General features: G+C 35.2%; 1 protein-coding gene across 1 annotated transcript in view; it reads right to left on the bottom strand.

Moving 5' to 3' along the window:
* LOC111045711 overlaps positions 1–26,750 on the bottom strand; it is a 90,927-nt gene that overhangs the window by 11,452 nt on the left and 52,725 nt on the right. Inside the window, exons 12-18 of the mRNA XM_039419877.1 lie at positions 20,296–20,433; positions 12,414–12,570; positions 10,508–10,630; positions 9,740–9,833; positions 8,550–8,725; positions 4,205–4,434; positions 1,672–1,771 (exon numbers count right to left, since the gene is read on the bottom strand). Of these exons, the coding sequence (XP_039275811.1) occupies positions 1,672–1,771; positions 4,205–4,434; positions 8,550–8,725; positions 9,740–9,833; positions 10,508–10,630; positions 12,414–12,570; positions 20,296–20,433 (1,018 nt within the window). The remainder of the gene's footprint in view (positions 1–1,671; positions 1,772–4,204; positions 4,435–8,549; positions 8,726–9,739; positions 9,834–10,507; positions 10,631–12,413; positions 12,571–20,295; positions 20,434–26,750) is intronic.

Raw genomic sequence — 26,750 nt, 5'->3', positions numbered from 1 at the left:
TCACAGCAGCAGACTACTATATGGCATGCAACTAGTGGCATGCAACTGATCAAGGCGCAAAGACTGATAACATTGCACTGTTCAAGACCTAGCCAGCCGGCATCCGAAAGTGAGGTTAAAAACACTGATCCAGAAAACACAGAACAACACGAACTTGATTCAGTATTAACATATCTTAGTAACTGCAATATAAACTCAACACTTTACTTTAGTCCTACCATAACTGATTTTTCTCTATAACGTGAGTAATACTTTAAGTTACGTAAGTTAATAAAATTATTTTATTTGCAGTTTTTATAAAAAAATGTAGATGAGGAAAAATGTTGTGTACATCACGAGCGAAAAATACTTTTTCTCCCTCAGGAAAATTGTTGCCCTCGGCTTCGCCTCGGGCTTCAAACTTTTTCCCACAGGGAGAAAAAGTCGTACTTTTCACTCTAGATATACAAATAACTATTTCCTCCACCTACTGTCTAAAGTACTTACTTTACTCCCTGAAACATAATACTAAAGTGTCACTTTTTCGCTCTCGGTAGTAAAAAACAGAAAAACTCCCTAGGGAGGAAAAGTGACTCCATTTAAATAACATGGGAAGCATATCTATTTTAAAATTTACATTGTAATAGGTTTGAAGGTCTAAGCTCAGATGAGAAAGCGTAATAGAGGAGTCTGTCATTGAGTCAACTGAATTCAATACCACATCAAGAAATTTGATCAACTCATGAAATATATGTTTGTATGATATTATATTCTTAATATTAGTAGATGATAAAAATTTAAACAATTTTTAAAATATTCTATTCTATTCAAAATACCAGCCAACAAATATTTTGATCTGCAATTCAAATCTGAAACGCGTGATCGGGAGTCAGCCATTTTTGGTAGCCGCTCAGCTGATATAATTGTTACAACATTTGCCGATAGATAGCGCAATCGGCAGTGCCAATCATCCGACCGGTTTTTAGGTTTTAGATTTTAGGTTATGTTGTTAGGAAACATTGTCACCAATACGTAAGTTAATAAAATTATTTTATTTGCAGTTTTTATAAAAAAATGTAGATGAGGAAAAATGTTGTGTACATCACGAGCGAAAAATACGTTTTCTCCCTCAGGAAAATTGTTGCCCTCGGCTTCGCCTCGGGCTTCAAACTTTTTCCCACGGGGAGAAAAAGTCGTACTTTTCACTCTAGATATACAAATAACTATTTTATACCATCTGGAGCTTAGATATCTGCTCAGAGTGAAATAAAAAACAAACTTTGGCTTCCAATTTGTTGCCCTTTCTGCCTCATAACAAGCCAACGATTAATGAAAAACAAAACAGCACAGCAATTGGATCTTCTTAAATTAATATCCTATTTCATCTGGCATTTTTTTCAATATCGCTATCATTTCCATTACTAAACATGCATAAGTCTCAGGCCCGGTTGCACAAAAGCCGGTTAAATTTTAACCGTGATTAATTTCATGAGAACCAATCAGAGAAGAACTTTAAGGAAAGACGGCTTCCAATGATGAACGCGAGAAGCAATCAGAGAAGATCTTTAAGAAAAGACGGCTTCTCTGATTGGTTCTCGTGAAATTAGTCACGGTTAAAATTTAAACAGATTTTGTGCAACCGGCACTCAGATTCAAAAGGGCAACTCACCATAAAGGAAGTGATGAACATACCTTATAGCTAGGTTTTGTTATAACTTGTTCAAAGGATTTTTTCTTTCCCGGCGGAGTAGGAAGCAATGCCTTTCTCCCTCTGTGATTCGAGAATGGTGATCTGATGCGACACAAACAAAGAAAATTGGTAAGTAATATTGATCATGAACTAATTGTTCATAAATGATAAGCATAATTGCTCATGAACTTTGAACATTTTGTTCTTTTCATTTTATTATTCATCTATTTATTTATTATCAAAGGCAACTTTCTAGAAGTATTTAAAGCCTGGATGATGATGATGAGGGAATGAATGATGATACAAACAACTACATAGTACCCTTTTTTATAGGCGTTTATATAAAAAAGTTTCAAAGATGGAACTATGTAGTTATTTATATATTAATCAAGCAATTTAAGTAGCTCTACTAAAATACTCCATTAAATAATACAAACGTTTTCATTCTTGATGATTTCATGAATGGAGAAAAGAGATGAAGTTTATGAAGTGTCACATTTTCAAAGATTTAGGGCCGTTTGCACAGTCAAAGCTTGAACTGAATTCAATCAGCTGGTGGCTTAAACTAAAAATTAACTAAATTAAGGGCCGTTTGCACAGTGACAGTTTAAACTAAATTTCATTTTAAACTGGATCAAATCCATATCAAGTCTCGTTTGTTATAAAGTGGTTCATATTGAGTTTAAGCCATCAGCTGAATGAATTCAGTTTAAGCTTTGACTGTGCAAACGGCCCTCAAAGGAACGAGACTTAATATGGATTTAATCCAGTTCAAAATGAAATTTAGTTTAAACTGATACTGTGCAAACGGCACTTACAGTTCATAACAAAACAAGAAACAAATTTTCAATTCAGCAAATAATCACCATGAATAATATGTTTTCCTCAAGATCAGAGATGTTATAAGTTTGGTTGGATAATTAGAAAAAATAGTAGCATGAATACCATCAAATAACTCTATAAGTTAATTTTAAGAAATTAATAAGTTGATAATATTATTATTCATAGTAATTCATCTCTAGTCGTAAGAGTTTTGTAATATTTTTGTATCCTCTTTTTGATCTCTCTTGGTAATCTTTGTCTATATTATTTATTACAAGTGTTATACTACGATACTTATAATAGACTATATTAATCTGATAATCATTCAATATCCAGGTATCTGTAGCATAATTTTGTTCGTACGGCAATTATCACAATACAATATCATTAACAACCTTCAGTATTGATAAGTTCTGCTTACATTGGCAATTCTTTTACAACATTATAAAACGCTGATTCGTTTTAAATGTTCAAGTGTAAGGCCGGTTACAGAGCTCGACCGACCGTCAGTGCGTACGTCAGTCGCGCTTGTCTTTTTCATAGAGATTCAATGTATTCGTACAGAGCAGGACTGACCGCACGCATGCGCACGGTCAGTACCAAGCGTTTTACAATGCGTACGAAGACCATCGGTCGAGCTCGTGCGCATCCGATCCATCGGTCGACAGACGCGCTATTGAAGCAAATAGAAGCTTTCAGAGCTGTACTGATCAGTAGCCCGATCGCACCATAACCACTGTGCTGACACCTCTGCCCGACAATGAGCTGATCTTGGATTGAATAACACAATGAATGAATTCTATTAATAAATATATCATATTTGAAATCAGAATTTTTCTATGCATTTCTTCAATTATTTCCAACGTTCTTATTGGAAAAATAATAATATTAAAATCTACGGTACATTTATTTGGTCTGTAGAAGCTCGAAATAGATTTTGGCGTTTCATGTTGTCTTGTAATTTTGCAGATAACTCATTGAAACTTTTAATCGACATTTTGAAATAATTAAACATATAATTTTTATCCTCAAGCAATGATGTTTTGGCACTGAATTCCCCTTGAAATGCTCTTTAGGCGACCATAAGGTGAACTTGATATCTACGTCTTCTGTTCCTCCATTTATAAAGATATAAGCTGCATGAAACTATCATAGCTTAAGAAGTTTTATAAGAGTCAAGGTTGCATTGAAATTCGAACTCTGCAATTAAACGATTTGTAAACGCGTCCATTTTGTGGGTCAGATCAGTCCGTTCGTCAGGAGAGCTTTAAATGTGTAAAACTATGGATGCGTATGGTCAGGATGGTACATACGCACTGATGGTCGGTCGAGCTCTGTAACCGAAATTGTTTCAGATTTGACAAGCATCGATTTAGCTTGATAGGGTTACGTTCTGGGAACACCGTAAGTGGTAAGATGGACTTACCACGTGGACTTATCACATGGATGGAGCAGAATTACTTGTTCCCATGAAACACCACGTCAAAATCACTGGTTCAAGCTTTTAGCGCGCACTTTTCAAGTCAATTTCCATCAAATTGTGTCGTTTACTAGCTACGTAAATGAAGAAAGGTTGCTGTTTATTTGCCGGTAACTGAATTTTGGAACACTTACTGTCAAAATGGGACGCGGAACTTTTAACCCGTAAACTTTGACTGGAACAATTTGAATAGTTTACCGTGTTCCCAGAACGTACACATTGATTCTACTCACATGATTGAAGTACTGGCAGCAAGTTGTTGTTCAATGAGGTGGCCATTGATGCACACCTCTTGAAGATTGATGGTTCGGTAGAGGACGACAGAGAGGCCAGTGGAATTCTCCTCGACCACGTTCACTCTCACCATCTGGCCCAGCGCCATCTTTCTAAACTCCTCGTTAGCAGCTGCCGGCCAACCTGACCCGGTTATCGGTACAACATTGTACAGCTCACACTTGACAGCCTGTAAAAATTACAATTTCAACAAACTTGAAATCAATCTGTGAAATGTAACAAGAGATTCATTTTTTCAATCTCTGATTGCCAATAAATAATTGATGAATGTATATAAAATATATTTTTTCCTCCACTAAAAGTTGATTACACCAATGTGACACCAATGTTACTCATGGAGTGTCCATATTGAAACTCGGAAAATTTCAAAATATGATCTAACCTGTGTAGTAAACCAGATATCTTAAGGCTAAAGATAAACTTTCTACTCGTGATATTTTTCAAAGTTTTCGATTTGTATATCACCAAGCTATCAAAATGAAAAAGTTTTCTCAGGAAAACATTTTTTTCCTGATCATTACTTTTTGAGATATGAGCGCCCCTAAAGTTTAAATTTTTGGGACAGAACATTTCAAATTTGGTAAGAGATAAATCCATGAGATTTAGAGGATGGATTCTTCATGGTATAGTAAAACAAAAATTATCTGAAAATATCAATTTTTGAAAAAGTTATTCAATTTACCAAAAATAACTAAAAGTTATTTTTAGTAAATTGAATAACTATCTTAAAAATTGATATTTTCAGAAAATTTATTGTTTTACTAGATCAACAATACTATGAAGAATCAATCCTCTAGATCGCATGGATTTATCTCTTACCGAATTTGAAATGTTCTGTCACAAAAATTTAAACTTTAGGCGCTCATATCTCAAAAAGTAATGATCGGAAAAAATGTTTTCCTGAGAAAAATTTCTCATTTTGATAGCTTAATGATATACAAATCGAAAAACTTTGAAAAATATCACGAGTAGAAAGTTTATTTTTAGCCTTTGCACAGCCTTAAATATGACCGTTCTGCAATGCATCATGGGATCATGCCTTGACCTCTTTTTATAGACCTTGACTTACAATTGTGATTAATATTAAACATTTGCCATACCAGTGGACCAGCCTACCAAAACCATCTTCATAAAATTCTGCCGCCAAATGAGTTTTGAGTGGACTTTGGCGTTGTTTTGGAGCTCCTCGTTAGTTTGAGAGCTCCACCCTTCAAGTCATGTCTTGAGTTTAGGGAAAAGGTATAAGTTACTAGTGGTTAACTCAGATTTGTATGGTGGGTGAACGAAATTATTATTGGATTTGGTGGAGAAGAAGCCGGTTGCACCAGCACTGTGATACCTACTATTACTTCAGGCCCCACAACTGAAGCTATGATAAACTATGACGTCATCACATGTAGATCGATGATCTACTGGCGATAGGCAAGCGAAATAAGAGCGCTAATGCTTGTTATCACATCTAATATGGTAACCAACAAAAATCCGAATTCTATTTTCACGGTCTTCCATTTCAATGAATATGGTTTATCATTTTTCTAATATTCGTTTGTGAAAAGTAATGGTAAATTTGGGGTTTTGAATCATGGGATTCTGTTGTTGTGTACCCAATTGTCGCGGGAATTATAACAAAACTCCAAAAGTTTCTGTATTCTCTTTTCCGAGAGATTAAACTTTGAAACGAAAATGTACACAAGCGATAAGAAGAAAGAACTTCAATCCTACAAAACAACAGTTTACATGAAGTGTAAATAAAGTGTGAGATGAAAATTTAATTAAAGTGTGAAAGAACAGTGTAAATAAAATGTGAAATAATAGTGTAATTTATTAAAGTGTGAAAGAACAGTGTAAGTGTGTGAAAAAACTATTGAACTGATAAATTAAAAAGTGAAAAATGCAAGTGTTGGAACTGTCCATAACATCATAAGATTAAAGGTTTTACCTAACTAACAGAAAAACATTCTCCTGATGGGTTTCTCTGTACCAAAGATTTATTGTGATCAAGTCTGTGACAGCCTCTTTCCTAAAAAAGAGTTACATCTAATTTGGTTTACCTTTGATTTACTTTACCTCTCCTTTGATTCTGATACAGGCTATTATTAAGTATTTTTGGTTGAGATGAATTTATCAATAGCTCTATCACTGAATCGAATATGTCTATCAAGCTGAAAGTATGGAGAAATTTAACAAATTTCTATTTAATAAGATATAAATATCTTTAATCTGGAATTTAGATAGTATTTCACCCAATAAAAAATCGATACAGTAACAATAGTTAGAGAGCATATATTGATAAGCTAGTAGAAAGTACTATGATTCTAGGAAGAATCAATCTAAATGTTATGACGTCATTGATAAGTTGTAGGGCCTGAAGTAATAGTAGGTATTGTTTAAACTGACGTCTTTAATTTTGCGACACCATTCACGTACAATATCATCAATCATAACGTTTTCTATAATTTTTTCTATGGATTTATGCTGAACTATTGCCTATTTCTTGCAAAAACGAATTACGCTACGCAACCAGCAATAAATTGGCGGTAAACTCAAGTGAGACGACCATGTTTCGGGGTCTATAATTCGACAACAATAATGGCCGCAACGATGACAGGGCGTTTGGTGGAGGAGGCAAGCTGTTCTGCTCCGTAAAAACCACACCTCCCTTACCGCTTGTCTGTGTCTTATCGTATGTGATCGGAGGTTGAAAAGATTAGGGGTTATGTTCATTCTCCTTTAAAATAGTTCATACATTATCTTCAAAACACTCACAATACTGAGAGACATTAAATACAAATCATGAATTTAATACTAGTGTTGTTTTATTTTTAGCTTTGGCTGTGCCAAACAAGAAATATTCATTTTATTGTATTGTAAAAAATCTAATTTGATTTAATTATTCTAAGTTTTCTTATTTTGGCAAATAAAAACAATACAGATATAAATTACATTGGTTTCAAAGTTTCATCAGTGAAAAGCGTCTAGTTGAATTTTGTATAAGGTTTTTCTTGCACAGATTTGAATGAAAATGCACAATCTAATTGATAAATCGATAATAACTTGATAGAATGCAATACATATATTGCTGACCTTATCAAAAAATATGCAGCTCTATTTGTGCACAAAGATTCATTGCTCTCCAATGAGATAGATGATTCAATAATCTTTACATTGTTGAATCAAAATAAGATTTCAGTAATCAAAACACAATAAAAATTTTCGAGTACCCTTCATTTTATTGCAACACAACTATATGAACATAAACCAGCATTAATTCAATGTTGTTTATTTATTTCATTTCTACTTGAAAATGGTTCTTGAAGAGTTGGAACTCAAGTCACTGAGATATTACTTTTAACATGAAGAAGAGAACCCCATTTCTCCTTCCACAGTTTGTAGCATCGACACAGACGATCATCCTGCGCACAATTTGATGCGCCGTGTCATTTTGCTTCACGTTTTTGTGATGAACACATCTCCGTAACATACACAAACCAATATACCTGCTGACCAGTAAACGACTTGGAACATTGCCAGCAATAGCTGGAGGGGAGTGTTGTCTCTCATAAAGACACAAAAGAAGGAGAACGCTGCTAGGTAGTGGGAGTGATTAGTGAAGGATAGAGCATCGGACCTCACCGTCTTCGAGAAAGAGCTGTGTTAAAAGTAAATTCTCACGGACTTTAGTTGTCTTGCAAAAATTAAAGGGTTTTTGATAATTTTTTGGGGGTTTTATAAATCAGTAGCCCTAAACAGAAGAGTGAGTACAATAATCAAGTAAGAAGTGAGAAATAATAATTTAAGAAGCATAGCCTACATGATAATGATTTGAAGTGAGTTAAGTAATCTTAATGATGACAGTAAAAAGTAGATTATGCTATTTACCAATTGGTGAAAACCAATATACCTGCTGACCAGTAAACGACTTGGAACATTGCCAGCAATAGCTGGAGGGGAGTGTTGTCTCTCATAAAGACACAAAAGAAGGAGAACGCTGCTAGGTAGTGGGAGTGATTAGTGAAGGATAGAGCATCGGACCTCACCGTCTTCGAGAAAGAGCTGTGTTAAAAGTAAATTCTCACGGACTTTAGTTGTCTTGCAAAAATTAAAGGGTTTTTGATAATTTTTTGGGGGTTTTATAAATCAGTAGCCCTAAACAGAAGAGTGAGTACAATAATCAAGTAAGAAGTGAGAAATAATAATTTAAGAAGCATAGCCTACATGATAATGATTTGAAGTAGAGTTAAGTAATCTTAATGATGACAGTAAAAAGTAGATTATGCTATTTACCAATTGGGAAGCACGTAGGAACTTGTCCTCGAGTACTCTGATAGCCTCCCATTTGACAACGGCAGTTTGGCCAATATCCACATAGAACAGTTCAACAGTTTGATTTCCCGGGTGGCCGGTGACCTTGGCTCTGAACCATCCGCATTGCTGCTCGTCGAAAACCGCCACAGCCAAACCTGCAGTTCAACAAACATTCACCAAATCAGTAAATAACTGTTCAGAAGTTTGATTTCAATTTATGAAATACTTACAGCAGGAATATAAGTTAAATAAAACTTATGCCCGGTTGCAGAGTCGTCACATTAAGTTAAAATCAGGCATCTAACTTATTTATGAATCCATAACTCAACTTTTCGTTGCACAGATGTCAAAGTAAACTATAGCTCCCATAAAACTAAAAACGCCCAATTAGACACATGATTTCGTTGCACAGTCGTCAGAAAGAGCTTATTTATGTCTCCAATAGCTAAAAACGGTCATTTAAGTTATGGGCCCGAAGTCGTGCTGTTAAATCCAATATCTACTCCCACCAAATGCATTTTAGAGGTTGTGATAGCTTTTTTTTTTTGAAAGATGTTTACGAAAAACCATCTGTACATAAATTATTTTTCTCTCCTTTTTTCAAGTTGTTTGCAACAACTTTGATGAGAAATCTCGCCAAAAGCCAAGAGTCGCCATATTGTTTATGTGAGATCTTTTAGGTCTGTTGACAGTGATGTCAATTGAAACTTTGCCCGATGCCAAGACATTGGTTGGATAAAAACATGTACGGAAAAAAGTGAATAGAGCTTCAGTGTGACTTATGAGTGTGTCGCTAATTCAAGATATAGCTAAATGGGCTTCGGCAAACGACTGTGCAACGACCAACCATTTATGTCAGTGATTTCAAACTATGTCTCACATAGCTATGTTTGATTTTATGTAACGACTCTGCAACCGGGCATTAGAGAAATGGCTTCCTTATGTCCCATCTACATTCTGGACGAGCCTAGCCCAGTCTGCAATATGACCAGTGCCCAATGTCGGCCAGCGGTAGCCAGGGTTGGCAAACCACCCATCCACACACTGACGCTGGCCGACATTGGTCTTCATTAGGCTAAAATGTGGATGCGGCATTACACATAGTGAGGTTTACGATATATAACGATGTATTGAAGAACATAGTTCATAAAAAATAAATAAGTTTTTACCTTTACTTGGATAGAAGAATTTTGGACCAGTCTGCGATGGATGACTGTAGTAAGTATTCAATTCACACATCAATCTATCGTAGAAGATCATATCCTATAAAATAAATCAATATTATTACCTTGATATTAAACATTTTAGATCAAACATATTTACATAGATTTTATTAAACATATAAGGTATCATGGTATAAGGTATAAAATATGATATGGTATAAGGTATTATGGTATTAAAGCTGCATTTACACCAAAGTTATTAACAAAATGTTTATTTTTCCGTCCTTATAGATTCTATTAGATTGAACGGAGCTTGACAAACACATATGTTCATCATGTGTATGATAAGTTATGTTCAATCTAATAGAATCTATAAGGACGGAGGAATAAACATTTTGTTAATAACTTTGGTGTAAACGCAGCTATAGGCCCGTATGCAGCAGATATTCGGTTTAAACGAAGAAATGTCAGATGTTCGTTTAAACCCCGTATGAAACACATTATGATAAACGTAACCATATCTACAAGTAAACGTGTTTTAGCGTTGAACGTAGTGTTAGCATATATGGCCCAAAGAGAAGCAAAAAAATTACGGGAATAACTTCTTCACACAAACCATCGAAATGTTTCATATCAGATGTGGCGAAACACGATCTTTTGATGAATTGTGTAAATTTCAAAGACAGTGAAAAGAAGTGGATGTTCCAACAGAACAGTCACATTGTGCAGAGCACAATAAATAATCTTTTCAGTGAAAAAGTTTCTCCGACTTACTGAATTGACGTAGAAGTTGGATGGATCCTTGATATACGTAACGACTCCATCGAATGCACTTCCTGGTTTGTGAGTGTTTGTTCTTGTAAGGTATTGACTCTGGAGCATCAAACTCTTCAATTGCTGCAACAAAAAAAATCTAGTAATAAAGTAATACAGTATTGTAATCTAGAAATATATAACAACTGAAAGTGAACATTTTTCCCTAATAAATTACTAAAGTACATATGATATATTAATAACTGGCAGGTAACCCGTGCTCTGCAAGGGTCTAATTAAAAGCTTGACAAACTGAAAAATTGATTTGGTGAAATATTGAAGGATTTAGAATAGGCCTATAACTATCCTCGGTAAATAAAGAATAATTGTATGCTAATTTTCAAGTTTACGAGTACAGTAGCTCAGACGTGATGATGCGTTATTCGTGAATTTTCTATCCCATAGGTGTATAAGTCAGTTTTTTCGTTTATCATATTATTATAGATAATATTTGAGTGATGTTATTGGTGTGGAGTCGCTTACATGAAGTTATACCTCGCCTGATATACCGAGTGTCCCACAAAAGGTGTAGCAGCCGAATACCATAGATTCAACATGAAATTTAAAACAAAAAAAGGCCAGTAAAATGTTCTTATATCGACCTTAGTTTTCAATATTTTTAAAAACATCAATAACTAGAAAACTATCAGTCAAAATCGAATTCTATGGATATGGTTAGAAAGAGAACGAATTTCCAATAAGTTCCATATAATTTGTTGCTTCGTGTGAGGTATTTAAACTTCTTATGAGCGCTCAAAGTTGAAAGAGTAAATTCGTCGAGTTCAAAGCCAAATTTCAAACAGTTTGAGCGTTTAACTGTTCATTTTTGCAGTAAATAATCAATTATATTTAGTCATCGAGAAAAAATATTTTTCAATGATTAATTATTAATTTTTATGATTGAGATCAAATATTTTGTTGAATAAATATATTTATATGTCGTTGAAAACCGATCTGACCACATAGCGGAGCTAGAAAAGGATAGCGCTATCTGCTTTGTCGAATGATAGACAAGGTTAGCAACTCCAATGTTAATCAAGTAGCCTACTAATGGAGCAAGGGCCAGTTGCACGTACGTCTGTTAAATATGGACATTAACACCGATTAACAAATCAGCGTTAGTTTAACGGATTAATTTCTGTTTCACAAAGATCTGTTAGTCTTTAATCCCGATTAAGTTTTCCGGTTAACTAACCAAGATTTTAACGGTTTCACAATCCGGCAACACTGTAATTTAACCGACAGATATTATTACAATTATTCTGAACAAATGGCACAAAAGTAAGGTTATCTTATTGAAGCGGTGACTATTCATCACGCATGTGCCATAAAAATGTTCTGTCTGTCGCCAGTTTCCTACTATCTGCAGACGAACCAGATCGAAAACTAACCTCAAAAATCAGAATCTAATTTTGAATGCTAATATCAGCTAAACACACTTCTCTATTTTATTAAATGATGAAATTCATTCATATATTTTGCTCATACTTTGAATTCTGTACGTTTTTTACCAAAAATTAATTAGAAGACAGCAATCAGTAGGTATATAATCGGCGTTAATTTGATTTAATTCCCCGTGAATGGGCTGTTAAAATTGTTTTACGTCGATTAGTTTAACCGGCGATATTTTTCGATTTTTACGTTTGTGCAATCAAATTTTCTCCATTTCAGCTAATCGCCGTTAAAATGGTGCCAACTAATTAAAAATTTGTTACGCCGGTTAGTTTAATCGGCGTTATCGCTTGAAATTTGTGTTTTGTGCAACCAAAATGCATCGGTTAGCGGTAATCTCAATTAAAGTATAGCATTTTATCGTAATTATTAAACGTTGACCGACGTACGTGCAACTGGGGGAAAGTCTACTTACCGTGTAGTTTGTGGTACTGGTGTGGGTTGCAAATCCATGGAAGAAGAGCGTGTCTCTGAGGAGAGAGCTGGTGCCACCTAAGAAACAACGCAATTCCACCTCCACTGGTCTACCGCTGCCACTCTTGTTCTCCATTACTTGCATGCGGAGTGTCGAGCTGCAATATTCAAACAATCTATAAATTCATAGTTTCTTTTGTAACGGGGGAAACAAACTATATGTGATATGTTTTGGTGGTTATAAAAATAAAACAAAAGGTGAGCAATCTACTATATAATTTATTGAAAGCATCTTCGGAAAGGTAGGTGTTATCCTTTTGAGTTTTCTTTTATATTTTTCATTACCACAAAAATTGTTTCAATGCAGCTGAGCGTATCATATATTTACTTTATATATCAAGATTATTTCATTAGAAGAAAACAATATATCAAGATTTATATATCAAACTTTATATATCAAGATTACTTCATTAGAAGAAAACAATATTAAAGGGCTACTCGCTCAGCTGCATTGAAACAATTTTTTCCTCCACCTACTATCAAAAGTCTCATTTTACACCCTGGAATCGAATACTAAAGTACTACTTTTCCTCCCATGGGACTAAAAATAATTCCCAGCGGGAAAAGTGATCACTTTTACTCCCAAGGGAGTAAAAATAAACCCATAAGATTAACATGGGAAGAAGTCCGACAACGCCGCGATTGAAGAATGAGGAATGTGGCAACACTGTCGTGGTCGGTAGAGGAAAAGTAAAAGAGCTCTATTTCGATCTTTGGAATATTTTAGCTCTAGGAAATAAGTAGCTCTATTTCGATTGTTAGGTTATGTTCAACCGTTGGTGGATATGAAAAAGTACACACCTCTAACGTCATCGGCATCTCTACGAGAGCGTTCATCTAAAGGTACGTTTTCGTTTATGCGAACTTTTCCGCAGTCGACGACGGCAAGCATTGTTGACATTCATATTGTCCAAATTTCAAGTGTGCTAAAACAGCTGATTAAATAACTTTTTCATTATTTGTCTTTATTAATAAAGAAATAAACATTTTCAATAATATCAAAATATTGCCATTTAAAAGTATAAAAAAGTATAAGCTCAACCTGCTCCATTAAAACATAATTTAACATAATCTTTTAAGTTATGTAGACAGATTGAAATCTACCCAATCTGAGATTCTCTCCCTGTCATGGTCGACGACGGCATTTACGCATAAACGAAAACCCACTTTAACAGAGACGACTGAGCGTGTCTGCACAGAAAACAAGATTGCAGGTTATGTTTTTTCTTGGTTACCTACTAAGATCTTCGAAATCCGCTACCGGTATTGTAGAAGTTATTTTCGTTTTTATAAAATGGAAAGTGAGAGTGATGAGGAGTTTGTTCTAACTCCGCCGAACATTTGACACGAAGCTGAAAATGTAACTGAAAATTTGCTTCCGGAAAAATCAAAGGAACTATACATCAAGCGATATGATTTATTCGTTGAATGGTGCAAGAAGAATTGTGGTGGAACAGTAAGAATTTCAGAAAACGTAATCCTTGTTTACCTCTCACAACAAGCACAGGTATGTAGCCCAAGTTATTTATGGACCATTTATTCAATGTTGAAAGCAACAATTATTGTGAAACACAACATAGACATCAGTAATTTTACGAAAGTGGGTGCTTTTCTGAAAAAGAAAAATGTAGGCTATCAACCTAAGAAGTCTAAAACATTCACCAAAGAGGAGGTAAATAAATTCCTGTTAAATGCTCCAGATGAACAATACTTATTGAAAAAAGTAGCCTTGATTTTTGGTATTTGTGGAGCTTGCCGAATGGGTGAATTGTGCAATATGACTGTTAGTGACATTGAGGACAAAGATTCAATTCTCATAGTTAATGTACCTGATTCTAAAACCAACAAGGGACGTGTTTTCACTGTGATCAATGGCACACAACGAGACATAGACTACTTATATTATTTCAGAAAGTATTTAAATTTAAGACCAAAGACAACAAAATCACCCCGGCTATTTTTAAGTTTTAAAAATGGGAGATGCTACAATCAAGCCATGGGGAAAAATTCCCTGGGAAAAATACCCATGAGTATTGCACAATACTTACAACTTCCCAATCCTAACTTGTATACTGGACACGCTCTAAGGCGGACTTCAGCTACTTTGCTGGTTAATGCTGGAGGAACAATGACCCAGCTTAAAAGACATGGCGGATGGAAGAGTACTACTGTCGCCGAAGGCTATATTGAAGAATCAATTGGAAATAAAATACAAACAGCAAACAGGATTTTGAACCAAACAACAAGCAACATTGATTTAAATCACACTTCATCTGGGCCTATGCCAGTGGCCACAACACACCAGCTTCAATCCAGTTCCAGCGATGTTGATGAAACTTCAACTAGGCCTATGCCAGTGGCTGCTACGCACCAGTTTCAATCCAGTTCCAGCGATGTTGATGAAACTTCAACTAGGCCTATGCCAGTGGCCACAACACACCAGTTTCAATCCAGTTCCAGCGATGTTGATGAAACTTCAACTAGGCCTATGCCAGTGGCCACAACACACCAGCTTCAATCCAGTTCCAGCGATGTTGATCACACTTCAACTAGGCCTATGCCAGTGGCTGCAACGCACCAGTTTCAATCCAGTTTTGTTCTATCAACCCCGAACACGGTCTTTCAAAATTGTGATGGGTGCACAATAACAATAAACAATTACTATCAGAAGTAGGCTTTTACACTATCAACAATCATCTCTATCAACAATCATCATCTATACTATAAACTATAAACTATCTATATATAATAGTTAATACGCGACATGGAATTTTGTGACTCATAAGGAAACTATAAACTATCAACTATCAACTAGCAACTATCAACAAATTATTATCAGAGGTGAGCTAAATTTTGTTTTTAAAAAAATAGTGTGAAAGCGTGAAGATGTAGTAAAATTATTCATTGTTATAGGTATTGGTGTAGGTGGAGGAAAAATGTTGTGTGCATCACGGGACTAAAGTACTTATTCTCCCTCAGGGAAATTGTTGCCCTCGGCTACGCCATCGGGCGACAACAGTTTCCCTCAGGGAGAAAAAGTTGCACTTTAGTCCCTAGATGCACAAATAACTATTGTGGTAATGAAAAATATAAAAGAAAACTCAAAAGGATAACACCTACCTTTCCGAAGATGCTTTCCTGCTTGGCAATCACTGATAATTATTCGCGACGTCAATTATTATTATTTTTAAAAATCAAAATAACTGATCTAGTGAAATGGGTTCAGATCCTGTCTAATTCAATAATACAATTCTCTTTAAACTGCCCGAGCTGCGACAGGAAAACTGTATTATAACTAAAGCAAAATCTATCCTTTTCACCAGAACAGCCGGACTTTTACTGTCAGTCCTATCAAAACGAAATCAGCTCTCCAAAAGATAAATTTTGGGTATAAATAAACTATCAGTCAATGCCAAACATGAAAGTCACCTCAAATACATGACAATATTTTCCATCTATCGCACAAGCACACATTTGTTATTAAAAACAGAGAGAAGCTACCGTAAATATCACGCAGTAACAAATAAACAATCTTTCTGACCATGAAAGATGAAAGTTCAAATGAATTTAACTTTATTACTCTAAAATCCTGATCAATATGAGATAAAATATATGATTAATATATATGTCCCATATGACCAGGTGACACTATATACTTGAAATCAAATTGGACGCATATTCTTGGAAGTGAAAATGGAGCAAATATCAAAATTCTAGTTGATGAAATTGTGTGTGAATCGAATAATAAAATCCACATACATCTTGACTGTTCATTCTAAATTGAGGTTTAACCCTAGAATCATGAGTAAATTTTACCCATGACCCCTTACTTACTTACTTACTCCGTGGCTCTACAACCCATTGAGGGTCTTGGCCTTCCGCAATATGCCTCTCCATTCGTCTCGGTCTTGCACCTTTCTCCTCCAACCTCTGACCCTCAACCCATTTCTTTCAGGTCATTCTCTACGTCATCAATCCAGCGCATTCTCGGTCTTCCCTTTAATCTTCTTCCACCTGGATTCATTCTGTGGACTTTTTTCGCACTCCTGGAGTCACTCATTCGTTCAAGGTGTCCCAGCCAGCTAAGACGCCTAACTTTTATCTCACTCACAATGTCTGGGTTTCCGAAAAGCTCTCGTAACTCCTGATTAGTACGTATCCTCCATTCTCCATTACTGAAGATAGGTCCATATATTTTCCGGAGGATTTTTCTTTCCCAGACATTAAGTAGCGCTTCGTCTTTTTGAGTTAGGACCCAAGTTTCTGCACCATAAAGCACTACTGGTCTAATAACGGTGATATATACTTGTATTTTCACTTTCCTAGTGATGAGCCGGGAATTCAAAAAATGTTTCATGGCATAATAGCATCGATTACCTGCTGACAGCTTTGCTTTGATATCTACCTGCACTTCATTTCTATGTGTTATCATAGCACCTAAGTACTTGAATTCGTCAACTCTTTCAAAGATACTATTGCCCATCACTAGTTGCCTTTCGTTTTCTTGACCATCTATCCTGCTGTTGAACATGTATTTTGTCTTGTTTGCATTTATGGTGAGTCCTGTATTCTGAGAGCCAATTTCCAGTTGGTTGAAACCTTCTTCCAGAGCTCTTTTGTTCCTAGCAATCAAAACCACATCATCCGCATATGCCATATATTGCAATGTTCTATCCATGATTGTTCCATTTGGATTGACAGTCAAGTTTCGCATTACTTTCTCCAAACTTATGTTGAACAGCATTGCTGATAAAACATCTCCTTGTCTCAGACCTTTGCTTGCCATGAAACTGCTAGATAGTCTCCCTTGCACCTTTATTTTATATTTAGTCTCTTTGAGTGTCATTCTGACCAATCTCACCAGCTTACAAGGTATACCAAATTCTATCATAGCTTTAATGAGACTATCTCTTTTTATGCTATCAAATGCTTGTTTATAGTCTATGTAAAGTTGATGTAGACTTATATTGTACTCATAGCATTTCTCTAAAATTGTGCGTATTGTGAATATATGATCTGTACATGATCTGTTCGGCCTAAATCCACATTGATAGTCTCCTATTATCTCATCCATATATGGTATCAATCTCTTGGCAATTATTTTGGTCAGTATCTTATAAGCAACATTTAACAAGGCTATTCCTCTGTAGTTTGTGCAGTCGATTTTGCTTCCTTTTTTGTGGATAGGACATATTAACGCCGTGTGCCAGTCTTCAGGCATTTCTTCTTCTCTCCAGATTTGCACTATCAAACTATGTAATGTGCTGAGGAGCGCAGGGCCACCAGTTTTGATCATTTCTGCCGTGATTGCATCTTCTCCAGGCGCTTTGTTGTTCTTCATTGAACCAATGGCTTTTTCCATTTCATGTAGTTGGGGGTCGTGGCTGAATGGTTCTGGACCTATACGGGTGATTCCTTCCATTCCACCATCCTCTTCTGCAATCTCTCCAAGTAAATCACTGAAATATTCTTTCCATCGTTCAATGACTTCTTCTTCGCCACCAATGAGGTTGCCTTCCTTATCTGTGCAGAAATTTGTTCGTGGTTGGAAACCAGCTTTTCCTTCACGTATCCTCAGGTACATCTTTCTTGCATCCTTTGTTTCAGCATATGCCATGATTTCTTCCAGCTTCCTCTTTTCAAAATCTCTTTTCTTTCTACGGCAGACTTGTCTGGCAGACGATCTCTTCTCTTGGAACAGGTTCATTGTTGCCCTTGTTCTCCTATTCAACATACTTATTCTTGCCTTATTTCTCTCTTCAAGGGCTTGTATGCATTCTTCATCTATCCATGTATTTCTGACTTCCTTTCTCTTGTATCCGATTGTCTCCTGAGCACTCATCACAATACTATGTCTCAGATTTTTCCATTTCTGTTCTGCTGTTGTGTCCCCCGCATGCTGGTATTCTTCTAGCTTATCTTGTAATCTTTGTTGGTAGGCTTCTTTCAAACTTTGGTTTTTGAGTAGCTTTTCACAGTCGAACTTTAGTTGTTTCTTGCCTTTGGAGAACCCAGTGTTATTTATTCTTTGCCTGTATTTCAATCTTATCATGAAGTGATCTGTGTCACAATCAGCTCCACGAAGACTTCTCACATCAAGGATATCTGAGCCGTGACGTCTGTCAATCATAACATGATCAATTTGATTTTTTGTCCGTCCATCTGGGGATAACCACGTCATTTTGTGAACGTCCTTGTGTTTAAAAAAGGTACTACTAATGGTCATGTTGTTTCCTCCTGCAAAATCAATCATTCTCAGGCCATTCTCATTGCTTTCATTGTGTAGGCTGTAGGGTCCAATAGTTGGCCTGTAACACTGTTCTCGTCCAAGTTTAGCATTGAAGTCACCAAGGATTATTTTAACATCATACTCAGGGGTATCTTTATAGATATTTTCCAGTTTCTCATAGAATTGATCTTTATTATTTCCATCTGCTTCATTGGTGACCCCATACAATGAAAATCCCGCAACACCATCAAGGCCTTGATAGGCCTTGAATCTGCATCAAATTAGTAGCCAAATAACTTGACCATTGGAAACTGACATTGCAACTGACTTGTGATGAATATGAATACTAGATTGTTGTGATTCAAGTTATCCTGGTATATTTGATATAATATTAACTCTATTTAGATTCAGTCATCAATCTATTTCCATTGTACAGAGTGGCCCATAAGTCAGTTGACAAATGTGCATTTAATGAAATAATACACAACAGAATGGAATACATGTCTATTAGAAATTTTCTTCTATTTCACTATCCATGACGAACTACAATGAATAATAATTCGTTTTGAAATATTTTCACGACACTACTTACGTGTGGAGCGCTTCCGGATTTTTAAAAATCAATTTTCAACACTTCAACAGTGTCCGAAAATCCGAAAGCGAACACGTGAGTACTAGTTTTTGATAACTATTATTCAAAAATTAGACTGTAGTGTCGTCAAAATAGTTCAAAACGAGTTAAAATAATTGTAGTTGGAATGATGTATTTGAGGTAATTTAACCCAATAAGTAACTAAAACATATTCTTATTTCCTCAATATACCACTCTGTATTTTATTCGTCAATAAAATAACTTTTTTTTCATAATTTTATTAATTAAAAATACACGGTATATAAATCAAATACTATCAATTTTATATCATGATTCTCGTTTCAAGAAAAAAGAAGCTGAAGTGCTGTTATACCATTTTTATATGTGCAATAGAAATTTATTTATTTTATTTTTTCTGATTGAGATGAAATAATCTGTATAATTCTTTATAGCGTACAAACGATTTGGCAACGGTGTGGAGTTCAAAAACAATGTAGTTATCGGCTTTGTCTAATGACAGACAAGGATAGCAAAGCAATGCTAATCAGGTGTTAAATTGTTCAAATTGGTATTAATACTATTTTTTCAATATTCAATTCGTTTTTGTTGAATGCCCAAAAACAAAATGATAATAATATTATTATAATTATTATTATTCGTCCAATTTACCACTCACCCGGAAGGGATATTTGGATTTTTCGATAATTTAATCAAATCTTTTTCAATCATTTTTCAAAGCAAAAATACATAACATATATACATAATAATAGTTTGCCTCCACATCTCCACTTACAGCCAACCCGTTCCACCACATGGCGCCAAGTGACTAGTAAGAGCCTAGTAACATTTTGTTCAAAATACTGAACAACCTAGCTCATCACGTAATGTGTTTTAAATTCACCAATCGAGTATGCACAAATGTGGAAGAGGAATATAAAGGGAGAACGAGAAAGAGGACGTAAGGAAATGGAACGAGAGTAAGTGAAAGAGTATGTTTGTTACCTGCTCTTATACATGGCTGCCATAATTTTGATAGCACTGGGGTCCCATTCAGGGCCGGGCGACGGTTTGCAGAGGTGCAGCTTGCACGCGGTTGCTAGAGCTGGAATTTCTTGAATTTTCTCTGTCGAGTACTCGATACTGTAACATAATAATCCACATTCAAAGTCCCAATGGAAGATAACAATAATTACCATAAGACCAGTAATAAATTCAGTTTCAGTAAAATATCTTTCGTCATAGTATTTTACGTCACGTGGACGGGAAGGGCCCTTTTGCAGGGCAAGAATGATGTTTCTAGTCGAGGCGTTAGCTGAGAATAGAATTTCATTCGAGCCCTGCAAGAGAGATTCACGTTCAAGTAACGTACACTATTTTTTGTCATAACAATATAAAGAAGAATAATTGGGAGATAGAAAACATTACCTGCTTGTGCTGACGTTACTAACATCATAGCCACCTCTAATACAAGGCCGCGGCGTACGATATTGCAACGTCGCAGTGTAGGCCTAAAATCTAATACATGATTGGTGAAAAAGATTTAAAAAAATTCCAGCTGATCTTTTTCACCAATCATGTATTAGATAGCCCAGTCAATAAAGGTTTTTTCGATCCGAAAATTAAATGAAAGCTGAATCTTCTACCATCGATAGAACCCTCCCAGAGGGTCATTCTCCCAAAAGTCCCAAGAAATCCCCCTGGAGCTTCCCCCCCTAGCCCCCCTCAAAGTTGAAAAATGCAGGTAATCACAGAAAATGAATTATCTCTGTACCCATTGATCGGAAACAGTTCTAGTATATGTCATTCGATTCGTTAAATTATGGATAAGTTATATTCATCTTCTCAATAAAATCAACAGTTTCCTTGATAAAAAAATATATGTGTAAAAATTTAGGGGGTTTGCGATTTAATTTTTTTGTTTTCTTCGATTAACTTCAAAGCAACTAGTTTTAAAGAAAAATGAGCCGAATAATTAATGTAGCCACTCTCATTGCAAATCCATTGATGTATATTGTAATGTACTTGCGATTCGATTTGACGCCGTGGAAGGGGAAACAGTCAACGCGGAACGTCGCGGCTGACTCTCTTAGCCATAGTAAACAGCAAACTGGAAATCAATTATCTCTGTAACCATTAGTCGGAAAAAAATCTATCATATGTCATTCGATTTGTTAAATTAAGGACTACAATATTAGTTATATTTATTTCTCGAATAAAATTAACAGTTTTCTTGATAAAATAATATATATGTAAAAATTTAGGGGTTTTTCGATTTGATTTTTCTGTTTTCTCCGATTAATTTCGAAGCAAGTAATTTTAAAGAACAATGTGACAAATAATTATTGTAGCCACATTCATTGCGAATCCATTAATGTATATTGTTATGTATTTGCGATCCAAGTTGACGCTGTGGAAGGGGAAACAGTCGACGCAGTACAGCGTGGCTGACTCTCTTCACCATAGTAAACCGAATAATACTGCTGTCTACATTGCATCTCATTTACACTATTGCGCTCGAAACAATTAATTTTGTCTATTGTTTTGACATGCGCTGTATATAGATATTCACTTTTCAATACTCTAAAAAAATATTACAATTTTCTTGATTTAACCATGCTCAAGATAAAAATCAGGATTTCGTTGTATGCTCACAGAATTTATTATATTAATTTGAAGTGTGCCTTCTCCGTACGAGTCAGAGGTAACACAATTTGATAACTCTAGTTTCAGATATTGATGTTTTTCAACGAAGTTTCATGATATATTATGTGTCTGACTCCTTCATCTTATCCTTATTTTGTGAAAAATGAAGATTCAGAATTTCTTTTCATAGCTTTTCTTGTGTTTTATCTTGTTTAATCACTCTTTATAATTTAAACACTACTTGATAATGGAATTAATATCATCAGATCACGTGAACAAAAAAAATAAATAAAAGGGTGGGCCCACCTGAGATACTATATGATAATACTGTACTCCTGATAAGTTGAAAATAATTTTCAAGCTGAAAGTAGATTAATTTGTTGCACATTCGGTTCAAATATTAACAAATGTTACCAAATACTACCAATATTATCACATATAGTGGGAACGAATTACTCTGAAGCTTCCTATTCTCACTGAACATGAAGAGGCAATACCAAGCCAGAATCGCAGTTCCGTTCAAATCATTATTATCAGAGCTTTCAAATTGATGCTATGTAACTATGGATGTTATCCCCTTCTCACAATTTCCCCATTTATCCTTATCCTGATTCAGAATAAAGTAGTTGACCTCTATAATCACAAAAATCAATGTACAGTACCTATAATAAATAGTAAGAATAACAAAATTTCTAGTAATAATGCAACTTTTTCTAGGTACGAGTTTCAAGGCTCATAAAATGACTTTTTCTCAATCACAGGCAGAAATTCCAATGATCATCATAATAGTAATTTAATGAAAATTGTTTGTATTGTACATTGTTCGACGTAAGATGAGCTACATTCAACGTATTTAGGATTATCATGTTTATGAATGAAAGCGAGACTATGATAGAAGATTGGTCAAACTGAAAAATAAACATTATATACAATGCATATTTCTGATCAACCACAACTACAAATGATAGTATCAAGCCGTAATGAATTGAGCAACTGAATTTCAAAGTTACTATCCACTGTTCAAATCGCACTGTGATTTCCTTTTACTTCCAAATGGATAGAATTGCCTAACTCTTCAATGTAACAATTATTGTAAAAAAACCAGTGGAATGTAAACGTCATCCAAATAGCATTTGAATTTCAATTTTCAGATCATGAAATTCATAAAAAACTAATTCTTGAGAGAATAGTGATGAATTGCAAACAGTGCAAGTAACATTGATACAAAGCGATAGAATGAAAATCAACATCGATTAATTTAATACTGGACTTATCAAATTTATATTACCGTTAATTTATATTATTTATAAAGCTTATAAAATGTGAAAACATCATTTTAAATTTTCTCTACTGGAGCAAAACATCGATAGAAATTAAAGAAGAGCCCATCATAAGCACAATATACTTGTGTACTAGAACTCACTTGATCTAACTCATCACTTCAACCCTTCAATGATCACAATGACCTAGAATGGTATAAAAACCATGTAATTGATAATCAGGTACATTTTTCAAATAGCTTTACCCAACTAAATCTGTGAATGCTAAGTCAATAATGTTCAATAGATTTAATTTGAATGGTTCAAATAGAAAATGATCTATTCTTATGGTGCCCTAAAAAAATAAATTTCAATCAACATTAATCGACATAAAGAAAAGCTCCTGCCAACCTTGTGTAATGAATGACAAGATGCGAGTGGAGGTGAAAAATCGATATGTTAACAAAAATAATAGAAGATGATTGTGATGATAAAACAGCTGTAATATTTATAATCTGTTATCTCTGTTACTAAGACACATGTTTAATGTCGAATAAAGCTCGTGTTGAGTCCAATTCTATTACAATTTATTCGACATTAAATATAAAATAAATGGGTCCGAAAAGAAAAACGAGTAAACGTCAAGATTTAGTCAGTGAAGGAGAAAACGATTCGCAAAACCAAATGCTTGGAAAAATACTGAAACCAACAGTTTTATCGATTGACCAAGATTCAGATGAAGCACCGAAAACGTGGAGACATTGGAAGGTAACATTTTTAAACTTCTTAAAAAACAGTTCAATCCCGAAAAAGGATGAATTGAATGTTTTGATCAATTATGTGTCACCGAATATTTTTGAAAGTATTTGCAATTGTATATCATTTGAAGAAGCTATAACAACTCTTGAAGAAAGCTTTATAAAACCTCAAAATGTAGTACATGCACGTTACTGCTTATCTAAAGCAAAACAAACCCATGGAGAATCAATTGATCAATTCTATAATAAACTAAAACGGCTAAGTTTACCATGTAACTTTCAAGCAGTCACAGCTGACGATAACAAAAGTGAATATATCCGAGACGCGTTCATCTCCGGATTAGAATCATCGAAAATCAGACAACATCTTTTCGAAATGAAATCGCTAACTTTGCAAGACGCTATCTCACAAGCACGAATGTTAGAGAATGCTGAAAACATTGCTAAAGAATACGAAACCAGTTCAGAATATGTTAACACAGTCCTAGCAAACGAGAATAAAAATACCGAGAAAACGACTTTAGTCCGTAATTCTTACCAAAAGAAGATTCAATGCAGACTCTGTGGCTATAATAATCATACTGATAATAGCCAATGCCCAGCAAAAGGACAACCATGCCTAACTTGTAATCGAATAGGCCATTTTTCAAAAGTATGCAGAGCACGAAACGATAAAAAAAACCAAATGGTATCTGCCACAGTAATTTCAGCAGCAAATACCAGCACTGACCTCTCAAAATGTCTTGTTCCTATACGTGTTAATGGAATAGATACATTGGCACTATTAGACACTGGGAGCACAGCAAGTTTTATAGATAAGAAACTAGTAGTACAATCGAAGATGAAAACTATGCCATATTCCAATTTGATTACATTTGCTTCAAGTGCCTGCAACACTAAAACAACTGAGTGCGCTTTGAGTGAAATATATTCCCAGAACGAAGAATATAATGATTTTCCTTTGATCGTATTGAACAAATGTTGCGCTAGTGTAATTTTGGGACACGATTTTCTAAAGAACTTTTCATCCATCACTTTTGATTTCGGTGGATCTAAAGCAGCACTACAACTGAAAGAAGACAATGACGCAAGAAGGCCTACTTATGAAATTAAAAAGTGTGCTCTAGCCCAAGCTACAGTAGAACCTGTCTCATTGTTTCGTGATCTTCAACCGGACTGTCGGCCTATAATAACTAAATCGAGACGACATTCAGAAGAGGATTACTTGTTTATGATGAATGAAGTCAAACGGCTTAAAGATGCTGATATTATAGAAAATAGTCATTCTTCTTGGAGAGCTCAAGCATTTGTTACTTCAAGAGAGAACCAAAAGAAACGTATATGGTGATTGACTATTCACAGACCATCAACAAATTCACGAATTTGGATGCCTATCCACTACCACTAATGGAAGAATTAGTCAATAAGGTAGCGCAATATAAAATATTCTCATCTATTGACCTGAAATCTGCCTATCACCAGATACCAATCTTGCCTGAGGAAAGGCATTTCACCGCATTTGAAGTTGGACACAAACTGTATCAATTCAAAAGAATTCCGTTCGGAGTCACGAATGGAGTAGCTGCTTTCCAGAAAGTGATTGATCAAATCATAGAACAAGAAAATTTGACATCATGTTATGCCTATTTAGATGATATTATTGTATGCGGAAGGACCCAAGAAGAACATGATGAAAATTTAGAAAATTTCTGGAGAGCAACAGAAAAATATGGCCTCACGATTAATGAAGAAAAGTGTAAAATATCTATGGAGAATTTAACCTTTCTGGGATTCGAAATTGGTCAGGGTATGATTAAGCCCGATCCAGATCGATTGAAACCACTCCTTGACTTACCAGCTCCAAAAAATCAGAAAGAATTGAAGCGTGTCCTTGGAATGCTTGCACACTACTCCAAATGGATAAAAGAATTTTCAAAAAAGATCCATCCACTTGTGCATAATACTCACTTCCCGTTGAATGAAGAATGCAGAAATATATTTGAATCATTAAAGAAAGAAATAGGATCTGCAGTTCTAGTGCACATTGATGAAAAAGTCCCGTTCACTTTGGAAACTGATGCCTCAGATTACGCTATTGGAGCAGTATTAACACAGAATGAGAGACCAGTGGCGTTTTTCTCAAGAACTCTTTCCACATCTGAAACTAGGCACTCTGCAGTGGAAAAAGAAGCTTATGCCATTGTGGAATCAATCAGGAAATGGCGACATTACTTACTTGGACGAGAATTTACACTTATCACAGACCAGAAATCAGTTTCATTCATGTTTAGTAATAAACAAACCAGCAAGATTAAGAATGACAAAATCCAACGATGGCGCCTTGAATTGTCAGAATATAAGTTCAATATAATTTATAGAGTTGGAAAAGAGAATATACCAGCAGATACACTATCAAGAGTCTGTGCCACTGTTGGATGCCATACAGATATAAAGAAACTGATAAAAATTCATGAGGACCTGTGTCATCCAGGAGTTACTCGACTCCATCATTGGACCAAAACAAAGAACTTACCATATTCAATAGATGATGTAAAAGAAGTATGTTCCAAATGTATTACATGTTCTGAAATGAAACCACGCTATGCCAAAGGAACTGGCCGCCTTATCAAAGCAACTCGACCATTTGAACGTCTTAATATGGATTTCAAAGGCCCACTACAATCAAGTTCAAGGAACAAGTATATTTTAGTTCTTATAGACGAATATTCCAGATTCCCATTTGCCTTCCCCTGTCCTGACATGACTACTAATACAGTAATAAAACACCTTACATCAC

This window comes from Nilaparvata lugens, chromosome 1 (assembly GCF_014356525.2).
Source record: "Nilaparvata lugens isolate BPH chromosome 1, ASM1435652v1, whole genome shotgun sequence".
NCBI classification, from domain to species: Eukaryota; Metazoa; Arthropoda; class Insecta; order Hemiptera; family Delphacidae; genus Nilaparvata; species Nilaparvata lugens.
Note: the sequence above shows the minus strand (reverse complement) of the source record. Positions and strands in the feature narration are given on the sequence as shown.